The sequence below is a fragment of the Homarus americanus genome, unplaced genomic scaffold (assembly GCF_018991925.1).
Source record: "Homarus americanus isolate GMGI-L3 unplaced genomic scaffold, GMGI_Hamer_2.0 scaffold55640, whole genome shotgun sequence".
Classification (NCBI taxonomy): domain Eukaryota; kingdom Metazoa; phylum Arthropoda; class Malacostraca; order Decapoda; family Nephropidae; genus Homarus; species Homarus americanus.
In genome coordinates, this window is record NW_024713650.1 from 3,791,788 (window position 1) to 3,814,830 (window position 23,043).

Sequence of the window (23,043 nt, forward strand, 5' to 3'; positions counted from 1 at the left end):
GTGATCCTTCTTTTCTTACTCTTCATTGCATTCAATTTGGTACAAGTCTCATTCAACTGAAAATAAATTTTCCTTATTAAATTACTACCTTATATGATATGTCACAGCCAAATGTGAGATTTCCAGATCAAGTGTTAACTGTTGAATCTTTCTCTTAATACACAGGTGTCTATGTTGGAGACAGTGACAGCCAATATTTGTCTGGGGTTCCCTATGACAGGTGCCTCAGGCAAACGTGGGGAGGCTGATGATCCTCTTCTTGATTGTCGAACTCCAACTCTTTTCATCATCGGCGAAAAGGCTGCAAATGTCAGGTGAGAGCATGACAGGATCACATTTATGTATGTACTGTATTCTTTATTCTAAGATACAAAACATCTGAGCACAGGTTCTGTATAAAGCCTGGTGATTTATTTGCCTCTAGTCATTTAAAAAACATAAACTCTTAATCAGTATAGGATCTAATGATGATCAAAGACAAATTATGAGCAACATTATGAAACAATATACAGTGCTGTGTTTTGTCTGCTGTGTCCTGTTGTTACTGGCTTGTACAGTACAGTAAATCTTCCATACCCATGAGGGTTACATTCCTTGAGGGTGTTGTGGATCATGAGTGTGAAAATAAAAGTAAGACCCTTCTTACCACATTATTATGGTAAGGAATTTTAGATTCTTGACCTTGTGTATAATAAATTGAAGTGAGTAAACTTCCTAACCTATAGCATCTTTACATTCATATCCAGAAAAGATATACTGTACAACTCCAATTGTTCAGTTAAATTATGTATCTCTATCTTTCTTATCTAAGGTGTACTAGTGTAAGTAGGCAGCCTAACTTGAAGGTTGGTTAATCTTCTGTTATGTTACCCTAGATCTTCACACACACACACACTTAAGATAATTTATACATCCTATCATTACTTGGGCAATACACATTAATCACACACTCTTCTTTACTCGCTATATGTTTCCTACACACCATCTTGTGTTAAATTAAACAATAATTATCTTCCACACCCCAAGATCACTACACCTCACATTTTTTAATACAGGTGTATTCGTGTACACTGGTGACCCACTTCTGAATTATTCACTGTGGAGCTCAGTAGAATATTGTAATGCTCACCACATTTTCTTTCAGACAGATTGAGGTTTAGAGACCACAGTTGTAGGGGACTGTTAGGTACTCAGTGATTTACTCTGGCTCACATACTCTCTCACTCACACAATTTCCCAACAGTGTGGATGATGTTGAGGACCTGCGTGTGCGCCTCCGTGCCGAGACTGGCCTGGTGGTTGTTGGGGGGGCTGATTCTCATCTTCGTTTGTCTTGTCAGAAACGCCATCTGGAGGGTGTTACACAGTCTATGGTTGATAGATGTATAGTGGTAAGTATACTTGTGTGTCTGTCTGTCATCTTTAATCCCAGAATTAGATTACCAACTTGTTAAAGAATCATTATAGTATGTCTTTGTTCTATATGGGGGAATTTTTTATTTATTTATTTTTATTTTTTTTAAATTGTGTACAGTAATTCCATAATTTTACTGAACACATAAGGTAGAAAATTATAAGAATTATTTCTCAAAAAGTATGAAAACTACAGTAGTTTACAACAATTAATCAACATTATAGGATACCGATATCGTTCATCTTACCAGCAATGAAACTGTGCACCTCCATATTTGATAGACCTTGATATTTTTTGTTTGGATGGTTTTATTCTTTATTTTTACAGTCAGTTTAGCTTAAAAAAGTATCTTAGGACAGCCTTCATTTACCCATTAAGAATTCTAACAGTTCCAAAGGGGCTGAGAGCTATGTCTCGGCCCCTTCCTTCCCCACATCCTCCACAACTGTTCATGTCCGTAATTTGTGTACCTGTATAGTTTGACCTGCCATCTCTTTATCTATTTCTCTTAAATATATCTGTGTCTCTAACAACTTATTTTGTTCTCAAATGACTGGAGCTGAAAAGTTGTAATGACTGTTACTACTGTGAGTAAATATAACTTTACAACATAGTGTATTTTGTACTGATGATGTTGATAGTGAATGTTTACTATCCTGAAGCCAGTTGTTAGAATGGTAAAGGGAAGGCTGCAAGGCATTACTACTGATGTTCCTGGTGTGTTTATGACTGGACACGGGTGACAACTATGAAAATAGCTCGTGAGAAGGAGACAGATGGGGCTCAAATATACTGTGTATGTATTTCTTTCCTTCTCTCTTTTAAAGGATGAAATTGGAGACTTCTTATGTCACCTGCTGAATGAAAACAATGGAGGCTCCATGAATTCATCATATTCTACCTGCCCCTCTCAGACCCAACATGTTTCATCTTCAGGTGTTTACCCCCACACCTCCTTTACATCCTCCTTCACCAACCCATTGCCTCCAAAGACTCAACGCAAGGAAGGCACGAGGAAAAGGAAGATTTCAACTGGATGTTCCCTGGATGGCTCTGCTCCCCCATCACCTGCAAAAATCTCACGACCAAGTATGAGAATTTTTTTGTACCAGTACTTATTGGGCTTGTATATGAGGCGACAAGGTGCCAGGTACCAAAAATCACATTCGAGAAAAACGCTCGTAAAGTTTGGAATAATTCAAAAGGACGTAACTTTTGAACCAATGAAGATATTGAGTTCATTTAATTGGCAGTGTGTAGAGCTCTTAAAGCTGGTTTGGCAGATACTGTACTAAAGTCATATTAATTGAAAAGATAAAAATTGCTTTGTTTTAGATGGGTAGTGTTTGTAGTCTCATTAATATACATTGTTGAGGAACGTGACACGCCACGTGCCACCAGCCCTCACTCCCACCCTCCTTGCCGTCCCACCTCTCTGTTCAGTTTATTTTTCTCTCGGTGGCCCTCCCTCCCTCCCTTCTGCCAGTTGTAAACTAAAAAAAGGTTCGAGTGTTATTACATAGCATTCCTATGACATTTTTATAGAAACATGGACTCCCATTAGCTAAGAAGCCAGAAAATAAATGAGTCGCTGTGAGAGAGAGAGAGAGAGAGGCTACGATTGGGGCCACGGATGCTTGTCCCCTTCTCCCATTCAGTCCTCAAGGTGCAGATCACACGCTGTAGAGACGCTATTACCTACCTTCACTAATATGGCTCTCAGCCTTACAAATATTGTGCTACCAGGACAGTTTGTGTTTCTGCAGATAGAGGAAAGGTTCGGGAGTACAGATAATACTACTGTATAACTCAATTTTGGGAGGGGTGGCATTTGGTACCTTGTCGCACTTGGCGCCTCATATATTAGCTTATACCAACTTTAAGACATGTATTCACATTTGCACTTACACAGACATTAGTGGGTATAAACAATGCCATGTGCTCACACGCATAATAATTTTAAACACTTGTAACCGGATACCTAATTTTAAAGATAGGAAAGTGAAGTCAGAGACTGCAGTGTTGTTCACACTGTCTCCTTGCATACTGAAAGGCTTAGTATAAAGTGTGCTGTGTCCACACTTACTGTTGGGCAATTATGCCTATGGGACCCACTCCTTATTCTTATCATACCAAGGAGTGTGGCAGCCGAGTGAATGCAGTGCTCACTTCATATTGTAATAGTCATTGATTCCCTCCCTGGGCACCCCCAGTTCACTCTGTTGTGAATGAGTACCTGCCTAACTTAACAGTTGTGGAAGTGGATTGTGGTTAAGTTCAGTACCAGCCACTCTTCCTCCTTGTGTACTGGAAAAACACTTTGTCCAATGTGTACTGTATCTGCACTGCTCCACTTGGGCTTTTAGGCATATGGAACCCACTGCCACTGTTACATTTTCATGGAGGGAGATGGCTTAATTTTTGGGCAGGGTTTTCGAAAATTCTATTTCTTTATTTCATTTTGAGCATTTCATCAACGGATTGGTGAATGCATTCAGTACATACTCACATTTGCATTAAGCTGACTTTTTTTGATACTCATGATTGTTATTCATATTGTTGCCAGGTACTCCAATCAGCATGGGTGGAAATAATGTCAAAATACCCGTGGGAGTGTCGGCTCTTTCCTCACCAAGCCTTAACTATAGTGGCGGGGATTCAGCCCTGACCACACCCAATTCATCTTATCCACCAAGTGCTAATTCCACTCCACTGAGTGACACCACACTGTCTAACTCCAGTACACCCCGGTCAACAGGAGGTAATTTATTATTTGACTTTCATCAAATTTTCTTCAGATTTAACAGAAGGATATAGTTGTATGAATCACAATATCTGTCTAGCTGTCTGTCTATCTCACCTGAACATATAGTATACATAAAAGATCATACTTTATACTTGGCAAGAGGAATATTATAGACTTGGGATCATCATTATGTGTTGTGTTGCCTTCCTCTTCTGGATCAACTCCTCTTCCCTCTTGATACTTGGATATTCGTTTTAGCTTGTACTTTAGTCTTCTTTCGGTTCATTTTAAACACACTGTTTCAGTGCTGTTTGTAGTGTAAATCCTTCACTACTTAATGGTACGGCAATGTTACTTACAACTGGGCCAAACAAAGGCCGAGATTTACTGAAAAACATTATCATACATTTAATATTTTTGTCAATAATTGATATAGTAGTAATATGATGCATTAGTTAAGATGTAGTTGAAGGTAGGAGGAAACATGAGATCTGTATATTAGCTGAGAGAAATAACTATCATTAAGGTTATTGAATCTACCAGAGATATGTTACATGCCTCAGTAGAGAAAACAGAGATAGATGTGAAGAAGATGAAGAAGTGTGTGGGAATGATTAAAGCTGCAACAGGGTAAAGGACGAGTTGATGTGGTGGTGAGAAGCAGATGGTATAGAGATGCTGTGTGTTGAGTGTTTGTTTTGAATACAGTTTTTATGTCCTTTCCAACAGGCACTCCTCAAGTTTCCCCGAGCACTTCTCTCAAGCGTAAGTACACACGAAAAACAGAGTCTCGCCGCTACCCAAAGATGAGGAGCCTCGCTACAGACCTTTCGTCTGGCCTTTCAGCTTTTTCGACAACCTTGACCTCGCCCCTCGTGTCGACTGTGAGCTCTAGAGATACCCTCGTTGGTGGTAATGCAGAGGAATCATTAACTAGTCAGCCCAGGGTAAGTCACAGATCCTAGCCATTTTTTTGTAATGGTTTTATTGAGTTTTGGTTTTGTTTTGGTGATGACGAGGCTACAACATTTATTAGCATGTATTGAACCACGGCCCACAGTTAGTTTAAATTCAAGTGATTAGAATTTTTTTTATGCATTTGTTCAGTGGTCAGTTGTTGCTCTCACCTATAGCTAGTTACCAGAACTGGTTTGGAATTTATCAATTTTTGTCACAAGGACTTTAATAATTTATTGTTGGTGTGGGTACAAAGTGAAGCATCACTATGTGTGTACTGTTGTAGCCTTGGTCAGGTTATGTGAGCCCTCCTGCAGGAGATTTACCCAGTTTTTGTTGTAGCAATTGTTAAGATATGTATCCCCCAACACAGGAGTCTCACCTAGGCTGGCAGCACTGAGGGGTGTTTAGTTCAGCCATAGGATGATGATAATGCTTGCTTTATAATTATGTGTGTGCAGGTGTTCTGTACAAACCACTCCCTCTGCTGCAGCTAAAGTGAGTTTCTTGGTTGTATGTAATTCACTGCCTTCCAACACTGCTTAAGCTTAATAATATATATAAATTTAGTGATTAATTTTTCTTTAGCAAGTTTTTCTAGTTTTTTTAAGCTATGAGAGTAGACTTACTGTGAATATGCCATACAATATTAGAATACCTTTATATGTTTTGAATTATTTGCCTAGTTGTGCATCTCTCAACCCACTTTGGCCACTTTTGCACATGTAAACTGTTGTTTCAAGTCTTATTGAGGAACTCTTGTATTTTACATGGGTTGTCTGTTTTGTGGTGCATGTAAGAAAATTGGTTGCTTTTGTTGTTTCTTCTAATCATTAATTGCTGATTGTTATATACAAATATTGAAAGATAAACCTGTAGTTACACTTAGGATGTACAGTATATTAAGTAGGTGGGTGGGAGGGCAGGACTGTAGGTGAGAGAGAGGGTGGGTGGGAGGAAGGGTGGGTGATGTAATGAGTATGTGTTTAATATTTTAATTTATTTTTATCGCTGTGTTCGTAAAAATAAATGAAAATTATTGTCTCGCGTGAACCACAACAGTCATAACCGGTTAACGACTGAGAGATGATCGGACAGTCACGAAGCAGCTTAAGATGCATACAGTACAATTCAAGTTCCCTCAGTATACGAAATAGCATCACCTGCCCTGAGTGTATGTTATGCTATCATCACAACCGGGTACATGTAGTAATGCCACCAGCTGAATACTGTATTGAATTTGAATTGAAACAGTTTATTTAGCCAGAAAAACACAGATACAGAGCGGATAATAATAACAATATTAACATGGCTGAGTCAGTTGAGAACCTGAGCTTTACTGTAGGCACCTGATACTGTATATACTGTACTATACATTTATCTCAAGGAAGTATTATGCAACATTAGCATCATCTGGAATAGTACAATAGCATGGTGGTAATAAGAACATCTCAGAATGTTACCACTGTTATCACTTCAATATTTATTTATTTTATTTATTTATTATTTTTATTTCATTTTATTTTGTATTTATATTATAAGCATATACAGTATTACCCCGCCTAACGCGGTTTCACTTAACGCGTTTTATCATATACGCGGTGCCTCGCCAGAGCTGAACTTTCACTTAACGCGGAATTTTTCATCATATACGCGGGAAGCGGCGCGGGCACGATGCGCACAAGGTCGCCCAGTCATCAAAACATTACCGAGTTCTTCACCCGCCACCCACCACAGCCGGCCCAAGTCAGTGATAGTGATAATTATAGTGAGGATATGGACTTATATGGCCTTTGAGGGGTTTGACAAAGAGGCCCTGCAAGCCTCTGTGGTGGATAGTGATACAATTGATACAAGTGATACAGGTGAGGGCCAATAATCTGCCCTCTGCCTCGGAACCAACCCCCCATCCCCGTGTGCCCAGCCATCTTTTCTACTAATGCAAGTGTTAAAAAACCTAATATTATTGATATTTCTCTTAATTATTAATTGTGTGTGCATACCATCATAAAGTTAAGATAAAATTTTTACTACAACATAGTTGTGTGTCGTCAAAAAGTGGAGTTTGGGGGTCGGGCCAGTCTCTATTGGAATTAATCCCATATGTTCTGTTGTTCACTTAACGCGGTTTTCACTTAACGCGGTACCCTGTGGGTTCAATTGACCGCGTTAAGCGGGGTACTACTGTACATAAGTTACAGTGGAATTGAAAAACATAAATATAATAGGGAAGCAGTACAACATGGGCTGTACAGTATTAAGGTGGAACAAGAGAACAGAGCTGTCAAGATTATGCTTTTTTGGCAAATACATTTATTGCAATGGTAATTTCATATCTAATTACATGATAATTTCCAATAAAATGGTTTTGATGGTACAATAAAAGCAGGTACTGTAAATATAGTAGGTATTACAAGAAATATTAATACTTAGACAATAGATATTTTTTAAGAGATGATTTAAAGGAAGGGAGCGTAGTCTTTGCTGGGATGGGTGGGTGTAAGTTGTTCCACACCTTCACACCACGATATTTTATGGAGGTCTGCGACTGAGAGGAGCGCATAGGGGGTGGTCTTAGTAGCTCTGGGTGCCTTAAGTTGTATCTCTGATTATTCCGGAACTGAAAATAATTATTGTCAAGCAAGTGATTGATAGATTTGTTAACAAAGAGGGCACAGCAGTAGGTGTTAATGTCTTCTAATTTTAAAATTTTCGATTTAGCAAATTTTTCGTTTGTGTGATCTGTTTTTTTCAAGTAGGTAATTGTCCGTACAACTCTCTTTTGTGCAGTAATCAGGGATTGTGTTTTTGAAGAGCCAGAGGCCCCCCATAGTGTGTGACAGTGAATCAGGTGTTGGTAAATAAGATCATGATAGATTTCTTCCATTGCTGTGAGAGTGAGTGACTGTCGAGTGTGATACATGATACCGCACTGTTTATTGACTTTACTGTGAATGACTTGTATGTGTTTTTTCCAGTTAAGATTCTCATCAACAATAACTCCGAGGAATTTAGTATTTTGTTCGTGTTTGAGCACTTTATTACCAAGGTACAGGGGGTCCAAGTCTGGGTGTAAGTTTTTCCTTCTGTGAAAGATCATGTAGTGGGGTTTCTCAAGGTTTAAGGTCAATTTATTGCATATTACCCAGGTCCTGACTTTAGTCAATTCAGTGTTCATAGTTCTCATCAAGGAATAGAGGTCTGAGTTGCTGGTATAGAGATTACTATTGTCTGCAAATAAGTTGTATTTTATGAGTGTGCTGGCGTGGACTATGTCGTTTATGTACAACAAAAACAGTACTGGACCGAGAATGGAACCTTGGGGGACGCCATACAAGATTGGCGAGGAGTCAGATTGGTGATTATTATAGCAGACATACTGAATCCTGTTGGACAGATATGAGGTAAACCAATTGTGGGACAGGCCCATAATGCCGTAATATTCAAGCTTTTTAAAGGAGGATGGTTTGGTCGACAGTATCGAAGGCTTTAGAGAGGTCCAAGAATATACTGACTGTGAACTGGCTGTCATCAAAGGAATTTAAGCTGTCATTCGTAAAGGATAACAGAGCACTCTCAGTCGATCTTCTAGCTCTAAATCCAAACTGGGAGTCTGTAAAGATGTTATTGGCATTGCAGAAGGAATTTAGTCTACTACATGCTAGCTTCTCCAGTATCTTACTCAAGGCTGGGAGGACTGATATGGGGTGGTAAGTCTTGAAGAGACCTGTACATGAATAATTGCCACCATCTCTTGAGTACATATACTAATGCCACCAGTTCATGTACAGTATAAATACCACCAGTTCTGAGTACACTTAATAATGCCACAAGCTGTGAGTACATGTATAAATGCCACTATCTCTGAATACATGCATAAGCATCACTAGCCCACCTTATTCATAACCAAAATATATACAAGAAAACATAGTCCTTGTGCCAGGCAAAAATTGGCATCTACCACTCCATTCTGGGACTAAAACATTATATAATACATTACAGTACAACTAAAACATTGAAATTCGATAATGAAGTGTTTAGTGCAGGTATAGTACTGTATTTTACACATGTCTAGAGTGTTTGAGATTTGAACTTATGCTCTTTTTGTGGTACAAGTCTTCAGCATCACAGGAAATCCTGCCAAATATGAAACCAGTTGATGACTTTCCAGAATAAGGCTTTTTTTTTCAAACTCGCTGGTTTTATGAGGCTCCCAGGTAACTGATTTCTGGATTTCCAAGGATATTGTGTAATTGAAAGGAGATGACTGCTATCCAGCACACCACTCACAGATAGGCTGTGGTCAGGTCATCTCTCTGACCCAGTAATGATGTGTGGGGTCACCAGGGACATGATAACGTGACCTGACCGCATCTTACCACTTAGCTACTCAACACACAGACATTACACACCACCAGGTCACCTCAGTGGGGTTGTAACATTATTCCAGGGTCTCTGCGAGTAAGTTTGTATGTGTATGGGTTCATGTGATTGTGTGTGTAGCGGTGCTGGATATAACAGAGTGAATGTTTGCTTGTTTAAGAGTATGTTTTCATGATAACATTGTGCAAATGAGTGTGTCCGTGCTTGTATGGTTCCACTATATATGTGGTCTCTAAAATATATTTTTATTCTGTTGTGTACATGATTTAATGTAGATTAAGATGTAACTGTGTAGCTCTCCATGTATAAATATATATTTATCTCTTAGAGTGTGTCATCACCACCACCACCACCCTTTTAAAGCCATTTTCCACACATGCATTGGTTAACCTTGATTACCTGATGACAGATTTGAACCAAGTTCACGACTACTGTATTTAGGTTCCCTTCCTATTACCAACCCACTTTTACAGAGCGGGAATTGGACACTATATGTAGGACTTACGTATACTGTACCCTCATTGCTAGCAGTTGTGAATAGGAGTAAAGAATAATATGACTGTGCAAATTTGTCTATGTATTAGTGTGTGTGACTACAGTACAGTACAGTAGACTGTATGTGTATATGTGTAGTACATAGGAGGAATGCTTGTGTGTACTGTACTGTATATAGGAGTGTAACTTTTATAGTGTATGTGCCTGTGCCTTGTGTGTCTATACATTAGTGTATATTTTTATGTTGTAATATAAATAATCATTTGTAAATTATTAATGGGGGATACTACTTGCCAAACAATCAATCACAACACCAGATACACAACACAACACCTCAGCAAAATATTTCATCTTGTGCTTAGCTGTCTTGGCAGCAATTGGCATCTTTAGATATTTCATATACTTTGTATTGCTATAATGGTCCTGTTTTTTTTGTTTTGTTTTTTTTAATATTTCATTACTTCTCGAGTGAATTTGACTATTTGTACCGATAATTAAAAAAGTGTCTGCTTTGGTGTTCAAATGTGATGCAAGGGGGCACCTAGTGGTTTACCTCATATTAAGCATTCTACATTTAACAATTGTTAATGATGGGTTCTATTGTAAAAACACTAAGCCATTTGAGAGATCTGGAGCATGGAAAACAAAATGTTATGGCATTGTGGTATATCTTGGTGGACATGGTGTGATGATTGGGTCAAGTGGAGATGGAAAATTGGAAAAGAAGTTAATTGATTTATATGGTTAGAAAAAAGTGGTTGAATGGAATCAGAAGAAATTGACAAGAATCTGAAAACGTTAGCTCTTGGTTTCACAGATGAGGTTTACACACTCTTGCTGTACAACGTGTGGAAGTGTAAAAATTTCATCTGAAAGCAGTAAAACCTTTTTGTTGAATAAGGTAGAGAGAGGAGAGAAAACTATTCAGTGACATCCAAAGGTACCCCAGTCAGCCACATTACTCACGCTTTACTTTTACTTTATCTAGCTGGTCAAGCTCTGTTATGCACTGTTAGTAAGTACTGTACCCTAGAATGTACCTGAACATGCACTAGCATTGGTCAATTCTTATATTAAATGAACTAGCACTTGGTGACATCACAGACTAGTCCAAGAGTTTACAGCTATTCCTGCAAAATAGTCAGCTGATAATTTTCTGTACTTGTGGCTTTTTTAACTTGAAACTGTGATCGCCAGTGGGGTGGGCTTGGCTTATGCTAGCCCCTGTTATGAACACTTGACTGAGTAATGTTCTTGAAGGGGCTTATTAGCTTCTAATACATGACCCTTTGTCCATTTGTAGTATAAGCTAGGCAGTTGAAGGGGTTCTTATTTTTCTTGCTTTATGAGGTAATTTGGTTGCCCTCTTTTGGATGTTCTCAATTAACTGGCAGTCCATAACATATCTCAAGGACCAGACAGAATGGCAGTGGGAGGAGCGCCTCACCTTTGAAGAGCATGGCACAAGGATTTTAATATGCTTTGAACTTTCTGGGTGGTTTTTGTCTTTCTTCTGAGTACGTGTGGAGCTTAGATTAATTTTAAGATTAATCATGATGAAGTGCAGTTGTTCACCATCTCCTCCAGAATATATATGCTGCATATTTTATGCTTTTGCCAGAAGTTTTCATTATTCTGTAAGCAATGCCTTGCCTCAAAGTACTATCTCTTGATAAAGCATCATCAGCTGGACCATAAGGTTGGGTTATATCTTGTGAGTTTCACTTGCTGATATTATAAGCATAGCATCTTGACTGTACAAAATGCATGCTACCTGTTGTTGTTATGTATGATGGTAGGTCAAGAATATATGTTGTGGACAGATGGTGATTATAACATGAATAAAGTGACCATATGTCTTGGAGCTAAAAGCGGGATATACCAAAGCCATGAAAGAAAAACACTACAACCCATACACCAATACCGATTACAGTTATACTTGAACCAAAACCAAAACAATTGTACATAACAATGGTAGTTGCCTACTTACCTTCTAATGCTCATACTTTTCACTGGATAAGATTTGTTTTAAGATCCCTGGAGTTGATCATAGCATATTGTGGAATTCCAGACAGGTTTGGTTCAAGTTAACTTTCATGACTAGTAAGGCTTTGAGGGTTGGGTCTTTTAGTTGTGATTTTTCGAATGTCCACAGTTTGTTCATTTGAGAGAAAATACATTCAGTGGATGAATTTGTTCCAGGAAGACACAGAATAAACAACCAATTTTAACATGTTCTGGTGGGTAATATCTCTGTCCTGAAAGTGAGTGAACATTTCTACCCAGCGCTGGTCTGTAGGTAACTTAGCTGCATTCCACTCTGACACATTTTCCTCAGAAATATGACTTGTAACAGCAAAACTCGTCAAATAACTCAGCATCAAAATCATAGAATTTTTTTCTGCAGCAAAATCCATTGTTTTCTCAACGTCTTGCCATTTTGGTATTTGCTTGAATGAAGCCCACTGCATATGTGCAAAGTCCTGCAAGTGACCTGACCACTGGCCTAAATACTGAACACGTGTGTCATAAAAATCTGTAACCGTTTTCTTCAATGCAGATGAGTCAGTTAATCCATCTTCTTCAAGTTTGTTTGCTAGACAATTCAGCTTATCAGGGAAGTGTGGAAGGGCAGTGATAAAATGTTGAGGGGATCATACATATGATCATGTACAGTAGGTACAGTACAAATCTTCACTGGTACAGTATAGAGGTGTAGTGAACAGGAGGTTTGAGTTCAGTATCAGTTTGATGGCTGTGGACAACTCTTCACTAGATAGGGTGAGGACGTGGTTGGTGTATCACTTGCATGGCCATGTGTTATTGAAGGTTCACTGTACAGTAAACCAGACATGACACCGTCTACAGCGGACCTTGGCTTTAACGGACACTCTGACCCGTTCATATATTAAGGACTCGGGTCCATTATGGTACAAATTTACGGACTTGGGGTCCATTTATATACTGTAGAAATGATCATAAATAATTAAAGTAATATCCCGTTTTACACTATCCTGCATAACACTGCTTCATTATAGAGCTCTTTGGTCCTCTCCTGAGGTTGTCTTTTACTAGAAAAAAAAATGAAAATTCATAATACACGGCAGAAGTTACAAGACACAACACTCATGGCTCGTCGACAAGTCATGCTTTTTTGCGGTGTCTCTGTCGATGAGAGCAACATACCCATGTACGCTCACAGCCAATCAGTAATCTCCTGCTTGTGTAAAAAAAATTCCCGATAGCATTCAACTTGCTTGACACAGCCACTCTTTATATGACTAATTTCCACATATTATAGTGAATGTTTGTGACCCAAGTTATTTTTTTACTGGAAAAAATGGTGAAATTCATAATACAAGTCAGCTGTTCACTTGCACCTGGCAATGCAGTGGTCATTATTACGCATCACCCCCCACCAACCAGTACTGTACGAGTACGTGTTATTAACGTGTAGAGCAACTTTGTTTATTCTGCTGGCTTACAGGCCACCACTCCATCGTCCCAGTTTGAATGCTTTCTTTTCCTGTAAACACCAGTTGATGGTTAATGTTAGTGGTGATGGTGAGTGTTGGTAGTGGTGATGGTGAGTGTTGGTAGTGGTGTTGGTGGTGATAATGAGTGTTGGTGGTGATAATGAGTGATGGTGGTGATAATGAGTGATGGTGAGTATTGGTAGTGAAAAGTGTACACAGTGTAAATACAGTACAGTACGGTAATCAATAACTGTATCTTTAAGTGTACAAGTAGTAAATGTTAAATACAATACATAAAGTACAGTGTAGTACAGTACCTATGCCTGTACTGTTCCCACCTTGTGATCACCTCTTCACCAGCTGTGTAAGAGAAGAACTGGATTACTGTGCAACATTTGTAACTCCACATTGTCACTTTGGACTAAGTTGGTCCAGTATATAACGGACCAAGTCCGTTATTATTCCGGTTCCGGATATAACAGACTTTCATCTTTAACTGACAGCCCTTCCCCCCAATTAGTCTGTTGTATCAGGGGTTTACTGCACAGTACAAATGTTCACTAGGGTAGTGGAGTGATGTAGTAGATAGCTGCTTGGCATATCAGGTGGTTGGCTGTGTTATAGTACAGCTCATTATTAGGGCAGTGAACACGTGATTAATACTAGTACAAGCTGGTTGTAGATGGTCAAGGAACACATAGTTCTGGAGAGGCACTGATTATAGGGTGTAGCTGCACCAACGGAGGGAGGTCAGTAGGTGTAAACAAATTTGTGAAACAATGTGCACATTGCACTGGAGTGGTTGAGGGTGCACAACTTGCCTGCAATGCTTTTCTTGTTAGCATCCTTTTCTTTCTGCATGCTTTTTCTCTTCCTCACGCCAGCAGGCAACAGTAGGGGGCACCACACAGGACCTGCTGTCCCCCTTCTCCCCTGTACCGTGCTCCATCCCGTCACCTGTGCCATCGTCTGTGGCCACTATCCCACTTGGGTCTTTGGCTCCACTCTCACGTCAGAAGTATCAAAGGATCCTGCATCTGTCAGCATTGCGGCGGGACTCCCCGTCGACCCCGCCCTCCGACAGCTTCCACTTGACAACTCCCACTGCATCAAAGGACACCTCACACACCAAATCCACCCTCCACACAACTTCTGCAAGTTTTGCCGGTCTCCTCCGAGAGACAACTCCACCGTCGTCCTCCGCTTCTTCTGGTGGTGGGTTGATCGATCAGTTTAAGGTGCCATATCCTAGGCGAGCGCCAAGGACACGGCGTAGAAAACCCAAGTTGAATATGTACCCAAAAAAAAAAAACCAATTTAATCATATGTACAGAACTACAAAGACTGAATCAGCATCTCATCATTGTGTAGGATCAGCCAAAGTCGGTAGCATTTCATCATTTGATTCAACTAATGTGAACAACACAAACAGTGTGCCTGCGACCCTTGAACCAATTGAGATAGGTGTAGTTACAAATGATTTGAATGATAAGTGTGATAGGTACAACAAGACAAATTCAGGCTATAGTTGTCATTTGGAAAGTATTGATGAGGAGGGTAACACTCTGAATAAAGATTCTGCAGAGTCTCATGTAGAATATAAACAGGATCAGTTTATTGTACACGACCAAGAAACCGGTAGGTCTTATTGCCAGCTTGGGGCATCTCCTTGGGTCGGAAATGAATATAAGCAGTATGTAAATGATGCGTGTTTAATGGGTACCGAGAGAGATAGTGGAAGGATTAATGAGTGTGTAACAGTGTCTCAAATGGAACCTCCTTATAGTCATTATTTAGGTGGTTGGACCTCAAGCCAGAGGCCATCTAGCACAACACCTGTAATGGGTAATGAATGTGTCAAGCAGCTCAAGTCCAGTGTGACTGTTGATGATATGTGGAATGTGTGTCCCCAGTATAATAATGAAGGGTTTAGGGTTGCATCAGGTTGTGATAGCATGTCTAATTATGTATTTTCCTACCCTTATCAATCAGAAGCCCAAACTTCCGACTCCATTGACATCACTACTCCCTCTCCTACCCTTGTGACAAGCTCCGACGGAAGTCCAATCCTGCGTCAGAGACTCAGTGTAAGTGAGGTGGCTGGTCCTTGTTTGGCTTGCATAATGGGAGATAATTTTTCATGCCAGGCGCATGCAAAGGGACTGCCAGAATGTGGGTCTAGTGATGGCATAAATAACCAGTTGATGACCCTTTCTGACGTGCAAGTAGATGCAAGTTGTAAAAGTTTCGACTTTACATTGATCTCTTCTAGTTTAATGTGTGGGGAGTCGGGTTATATGAACTGTGGTTGTGGAAATTTTACTTGCCTCTCCTGTTGGAGTCCTGGGAGTCTACACACTGACATCAGTGGTACTCAGGAGCCTGGTATGAGTGGGGAGTCAAATTTGGAGGTTTTCCCGGGATTGGAGGGTGACACAAGGGAAAACCTTGAGCGTTCGGGTGAGACTGTGTCCTTACATGGAATGACTGGGGTGACTGTCTCATCCTCTGCTTATATACTCAATAATCATACTCCTGTCTCTTCTGTCAATAATCAAGCTTCTCTCTCTTCTGTCAATAATCATACTTATCTCTATTCTGTCAATAATCATACTCAAGCTTCTCTCTCTTCTGTCAATAATCATACACAAGCTTCTCTCTCCTCTGTCAATAATCATACTCAAGCTTCTCTCTCTTCTGTCAATAATCATACTCAAGCTTCTCTCTCCTCTGTCAATAATCATACTCAAGCTTCTCTCTCTTCTGTCAATAATCATACTCAAGCTTCTCTCTCTTCTGTCAATAATCATACTCAAGCTTCTCTCTCCTCTGTCAATAATCATACTCAAGCTTCTCTCTCTTCTGTCAATAATCATACTCTAGCTCCTCCCTCTTCTGTCAATAATCATACTTTTGAGCCTTGCCATCTGTCATCATCTTTGTCTAATTACTCATTAGCTAACGACACAAGTGATATTTATAAGTCACTCAAGATGGTGACACTTGTGCCGGTGACAGGTGTTGACCCGAGTGTACCAAAGATCAAGCTCTCCAAGGCAGATTTCAAAAGCTCGTCGGGAAAGATTTGCTGCCTGACATGGTCCCCTAACCAGAATAAGATTGACACTTCATTGAAGCCACATCTGAGAGACCTGACACCTGATCCAGTAAACAAGGGTCTTTCTGTGTCATCAATGCAAGAAATGGGTGAAAAATCCTTGGCTGGAAAGGTACAGGATATTATTAAGGAAAAGGGACAGCTGGAAATTGTATCATTATCTGGAAAAGGCATCACTGTTCCAGGTTGTAAGGTATCAGGGACAGTTAAAGGTGATCATAATTTCAACAGTTCACAAGAGAATGTCAAAATACAAGTATCAAGTTGTTCTGGTAGTGAATCTTCCAACACCATGAATTTGAGCCAAGCGAACATCTTGCATTCACCCCGAAAAAAATGTTTGCCTTCAGATTCCTTCTCACATGTCAGCAATACTCTTCTAAATAAGTCCAAAGGGTGCCCTCCATCAGAGCAGGATTCATCCACTGGCATCCCTGTTATTGATCTCACAGACTCTGATGACCAAGAAGACAATGCACTTAAAAAGAACAATAGTACAAGAGGAGAGTGGATTAAGATATGTCGAAAGGTTAAAGATTCTCAAGATGATGCAAGAATTAGTAGCGGTCATCATTTTCCCACATGTAAAACAGCTGGGAAGGAATTGTACGAAAATCCTACATCTGGTGTTGTTATTGAGTTCCTCAGTCCACAGGCAAAAGTTGACAAAGAGAATGGCAGTAAAACTTGCAAGCAAGGTATTCAAAATACTATAGGTTTAAAGAGTGTGTTTGCTAACCCGCAGAACAGTAGTTGCCATAAAGCTAGAATCACCTCATCAGTAGGTCTTACCTTGGCTGAAGAACATAATGTAGAGGCTTTTAGTCAGTTATCTTCTGAACAAGTCTTACAGGTAACAAATATATCAAATAAAGCATTACCAAAGTGCCCAGAGTATGGCAAGAACACTGGAAGGGAAAAATATCTTTGTAAGAACAATGTGCCTGCCAGTGTTAAGGCCAAGACCCATAATTCTGTTACATTAGTACAAAAGGCCACTCAACCTCACATGGGAAGGCACTCATCTGAAGACAGTGAGTCTAATTTTAACAAGAAAAAATCCTTCCAGCTTGTCAAAAACCAAGCAAGTGAAAAACAAAAAATACATAATAAAGTGAAGCCTTTCAGGCACAGAAAAGTAAAAGGCAAGAATATGAACTTTCCAAGTGTTTCCAGAGCTAGCAATTTGATTAAAGTGACAACAACAAGTATTGTCAGAGATGGTAATCATTCAGGTATTGCCATTTCAGACTCAGTTGTACAACAAACCCTCTTGTTCAATGGCTCAAAAACTAGAAATTGTGAAAAGCGTCAGACCCGTGTGCTTGAAATTCCAGTGGCTGACAGTGAGCTCAAAAACCAAACTCACCCCCATAGAACACATTGTTCAACTGATTGTAAGATCATAAACATAGAGGAACCGCATTTAAGAAATATGTGTACAAAAACTACTCTCAAGTCTTGTCCCCAAAGTAAGCCAACAAAGCAGCAGATCATGATGGGGAACATCCATGTTAGAAGACCAGAGCCCCAGCATTTGGTTCAGGACCTTAATGGTGGCCAGTTGCAACGTGAACCCTCCTGGTCACATAAAAAACAGCAACAAGCTATTACAAAGCCACAAGAGATGACACTTGCTAAAATAAATCGCTTCCACAGGTCTTGCAAGTCAGGCTCTAACAGTCAGGTGATGGATAGTTACCTCGGTAGTCCACCTTCTTGGTAATAGGTGTCAAGTTTTCAAGAAATATTTGACTACCATATCTTATTCTGTTGTGAGCCATATATTTAAAAAAACAGACATGGTGAATTATTATAATCTACTATAAGGAAGACAGCATGAGGCATTACATATGGTAGAGTTTGTCAGGTGAATAGTACAGTAATACAATTTTAATTAACAGAAGTTTAATTTAGTTATTGTGGTGTGCAATAGTAGACGGCAGTAGAATATACAAAAAATATATATAATTTTTATTAGTTCTTACACACATGTATATACACAACTGATCTCATACTAATTTAATTGCCATAAGATGTATTTTTTTTTACTTTCTTTATAAAATACTTTGTTACATTTTTTATTTGTATTTTAAAAGTTGTCATTTGAGGCATGGCTTTCAGTAAGTGTTTGTCTTTTGTGATGTGTGTTGATTCTCTCTATAACACTTGGCTGTGCTTGCAAACTAATGAGATAGTTCTTCAGACCTAGATAAGGAAGTCATGTTAATGGCACCTTTTACCCATGTGGATGTGTGTTGTGATAAGCAGAGCTTGCAGTTATACTGTATTAATATTTTTTGGTGGGGGGAGTTAAATAATCTATAGTAAGAGATGAAAATCCACAACTCACACATTAACAATGAGGGAGTGTCTGTATATAAGGGACATAACCACACTACTCAGGTGTAAAGCCAGGAATGACAAGGCCCAAATGTCATAAGGGCATTTAGACGTTATCCACTGGCAGTTTGCTCCAAGGCCAAGGCTATAACTCAGTGCCATAATGTTACAACACATCGCTGTATAACACCCACTACTTTTTTCTGAAATACTACACTACTGTACTTCTAATTTTGTTCATATCTACAGTGTTTAGTTGTGTTCGTAATGATGCAACAAGTTATTTAGTTATACGTACTGTACTGTATAATAACTCGTGCTGCTGATAGCTTATGTTATTTGAAGTTATCTAAAACTGATGCTCATGTACTTTTGTGATACTCTGCTAGACGTTACAAGCAGTTTATATCTGGTCTTGAGTTAGACTGATACATGAATGAGAATAAAGTCCATTTATTTGTTAACTTTTTTGGGGGGTTGAACTGTCAGTGCTCAAAGTGACTCCTTGACTACTCACTCACATTGGGTAGATTTGATGTACCTGTTGAGGATGATACATACAAGTGTTTTTCATCCATTTGTTAAGATATGAGAGTCAGCTGTTGTGCCTCATGCCTATATATAGTATGAACCTTTACAGTAACACCAAACATGTGAAAATTATTGAGGGAATTTTTTTGTCATTCCTCTTGGTGATTAGAGGGAAACTGTGGAGAACCTGTATGTACTGTATAGCAAATAATACTTTTCACAAAGAGGAATACCCCGTAAAAAATTTGTCCAAGGTATTGTATCAGGAAGTGCGAGAAACACATGAACGTATTAACATCAAGTCGTCAGGATTGTTGTGCCTACACCACCACTTAAAATTTTCTTTACATTATTTAATGTGAATTTGTTATTTACTTTTCCCTGTGGGTTTAGCAGAGAAGATTATGTACGGGTATTGTGTGGCGTCTTTTTTTATTTTTATATTATCAGTATGTTTGTCTATTTTTGTTTTATGCTTATATAATAATTTACGGTAGTTGGTAATTTATATCCACATCTAGTTACTTTTTTTTTTTTAATGATTAAATCGTTCAACAAATGATCAATAAATGTGCCTCTGTGGAACCCCCTGGCAGAATCTACCTTGTTGTGGGGTCTGTGAGTGTGTCTTAGGCAGGGTCACTGTTATGTTGGATCGTTGTAAATTCTTGCATAAACAGTTACATATCCTGTCAGACCGGTTTATGAAACAAGCCCTAACCCTGGTCTGATTATTGCTTCAAAAGCCAGTGAGCCGACACTTTAATTATAAACTTGTAACCTGTTTCTGGTCTTCTATTAACATGTTTTATCTGTGGGAATTCTCAAACTTTACACACACACAAAATCATGAAAAGGCTAGTATGAGGCACTTAATGCCAGTTTTATGAAAAGGGTAAAATCACAAGCTTGTTTGGAATCTCAAGTCAGTTGCTGAATGACCCATAAACCATAAAACAAGGATTGAAATATGAAATCCTATTTTAGGGTTGAGGGGAATAGGTAAGTGACCTGGATTCCCTCTGTTTGCTATGGTGAAGTTCCTTATTAGCTGGCAAATGTGAGGAGTAAAGTTTGTGATTTAAGGTGTATGATTGAGGCTTTCAAGTAAAACAAGGCCAAGAGTCAGGCTTAAACTTGGTGTAGATGTTGGCTGGCTTGCTTTTAAAACAACAACCAAACAATGCTTGAATCTTGCAGCTGGGTGAGTTGCTGTCCATTTAATAATTTACACTGATCATACAGAACACAGGCCCTTCCTAAGAGTACAGATAGACTCCTGGCAATATTTGCTTTGCTAGAGGTGGTCTGGTGAGGTAACCTTGTGGCTTATTTGTCTCTTCACCTCAACCATAAACAAGAAATCCCAAATTTCAGATCATTCTGTTAGTGGTCTCAGACATAAACAGAAGTCATTAAGTATTGTTAGGAGTTGATAGTAAGAATTATAAACTTATTAGTTTGTGTCCTGGATGTACTGTATATTGGTTACCATATTATACCAAGAGCATCTATTTAATGTTCTCTTTGGGTGATCTAGACAACACACATGGTCCTTATTGCAATCCCATTCATTAATATTGTTTATGACACTAACAAATGGCACAGAAGCAAACCTTGGTCTCATCTATTGGGAATATATTTGTCATTGTCGGTGCAGTGTGGAGAACATTCCTTCAAACTTGACCCTGGGAAAATTTGTTATTTAGTTACTGCCACTGTTGATTTGAAATTGGTGTTTTTATTGTTTGTAGTAAAACAGAGCAGATTGTGTGTGTGTGTGTGTGGTCACACACGTATGTGTGACCACCCCTGCAGTAGAGTGGAAAAGAGGAATATATATATATATATATATATATATATATATATATATATATATATATATATATATATATATATATATATATATATATATATATATATATATATATATATATATATATATATATATATATAGTTCAGTTCTTAGTTGATAAATGTGTAAATATATTGTTTTTGTGGCATTACTTAGATGTACTGTTACTAACATTACAGTACTTGTCATGAGTGATAATTTTTTTGTTTCTTCAGTAAGCCATGTGTACTCATGTTTTTCATATACTGTATTGGTGCTAATACTGTAAATCTCTTAAGCTGTATATAACTTAACACAATGGTGGAACATGCCAGCATAGTGATTGTTGTTGGAGGAAATTGAGATAATTGACAGGAGACTTCACTTGACCAGACGACTTTGGGTACAGTATACATATCTAACTCCACTCCACACACGTGAGGAGAGTGATACAGTGATTACATCCATTTTTTAACATACAGTACTGTACTAATACATTCCCATAGGCTTCTGGTAGTTAATGGGAGAGGTCAGACAAACTACATGTGTCTTTACTCAACTACAGCGGTACAATATATACGAACAGTTAACTTCCGTAGCATAAGGTTACTGTACCAGAATCTCTCATTTTTGCTCAGTCTTTCTTTCTAGCTGCCTTATTTACTTCTGTCTTATTCTATTTTTTTTATTTTTTCACCACACTTACAACTCTCAAGCAAATGATTATTGTCATGCTAAACATTTCCTCTTAGATCCAAGGTCTGTGTTTCAAACCCTAACAGTACTGTTGGCTTATCTGCTCCCTAATCACTGCTCTGCTTTCTGTCTTCCCAATACAGTATCTGTACTATATATTAAATGTGTTCATCTTGCCATATTCTCGAGGAATCCTTTAGCTTAAGGCTCAATTATTCAATTCCCTGTTAACAAGAACTTTAGTATTCCAGACTTAGTAAAGATAATTATTGTTCATTCTTTAAGTGTTCACCTAAATTTGTGCAGACACTTTTCTCGCACTAACGGTGAAGGAGCAAATAAAATTTCCCTATTACTGATGAATGTTGCAACATGCATGATGAAGCTGGCATGATCCTTCTACTGTGCTTTGTTTTGAATGGATACTTCTATGTGTTTTCTTTCTTTCTTTCTGAATGCTTTGGGGTCTGGCATATTTTTTTTTATATTGTTTCAGTTGAGAAGTACCCGGTAATAAGATTTGTTGTATTTGTGAGTTTTTTTTTGCAATCACTGTAACTTAATTAAAACTATATATTCAGACTTGTAAATAAATATCATTTGCACTCAGTTTGTAATGGAGTTCCAGATTGCAATAAACATGTGCATGGCTTTGGCATGGGAATATGTTCAGGTATGGTAGTTTAAAAAGATAATATAATTAAAACTATGAAGTCTACTTATGAAGTAAATATTGATCGGGGTATTATGAGAGAAATAGAAACTACATGTGATATGTTTTCAGGTATAACAGTGGCTTAGATTTTGTATCCATATTAATGTATATTTATCATACAGATGACATCTCACACTGTTGTACAGATGCAGAATGTGTTCCTACGCCCCCTGTGGTAACCCGTGTCTCCAAACCTGTCCACCAATCACGTCCATCATTACACGACCATTACCCATTCATTCATAAATACTTGTGAAACTGTGATGTTACCGTTTGGAAACACGCGTTACCACAGGGGGCGTAGTAGCACATTTCCGCAACTGTACCTTTTCAGT

General features: G+C 38.7%; 1 protein-coding gene across 11 annotated transcripts in view; it reads left to right on the forward strand.

Annotated features, from left to right (window-relative positions):
- LOC121873825 (KAT8 regulatory NSL complex subunit 3-like) overlaps positions 1-23,043 on the forward strand; it is a 38,060-nt gene that overhangs the window by 9,348 nt on the left and 5,669 nt on the right. For 4 of the 11 annotated variants that reach the window (XM_042377605.1, XM_042377577.1, XM_042377568.1 and 1 more), the window contains 6 exons: positions 166-314; positions 1,244-1,391; positions 2,242-2,503; positions 3,981-4,175; positions 4,890-5,107; positions 14,356-21,291. In XM_042377605.1, the coding sequence (XP_042233539.1) occupies positions 166-314; positions 1,244-1,391; positions 2,242-2,503; positions 3,981-4,175; positions 4,890-5,107; positions 14,356-18,315 (4,932 nt within the window). In that variant the 3' untranslated portion in view covers positions 18,316-21,291. Of the gene's footprint in view, positions 1-165; positions 315-1,243; positions 1,392-2,241; positions 2,504-3,980; positions 4,176-4,889; positions 5,108-14,355; positions 21,292-23,043 lie in introns of those variants that run through there. The other 7 variants (XM_042377633.1, XM_042377643.1, XM_042377623.1 and 4 more) reach the window with 6 other exon arrangements.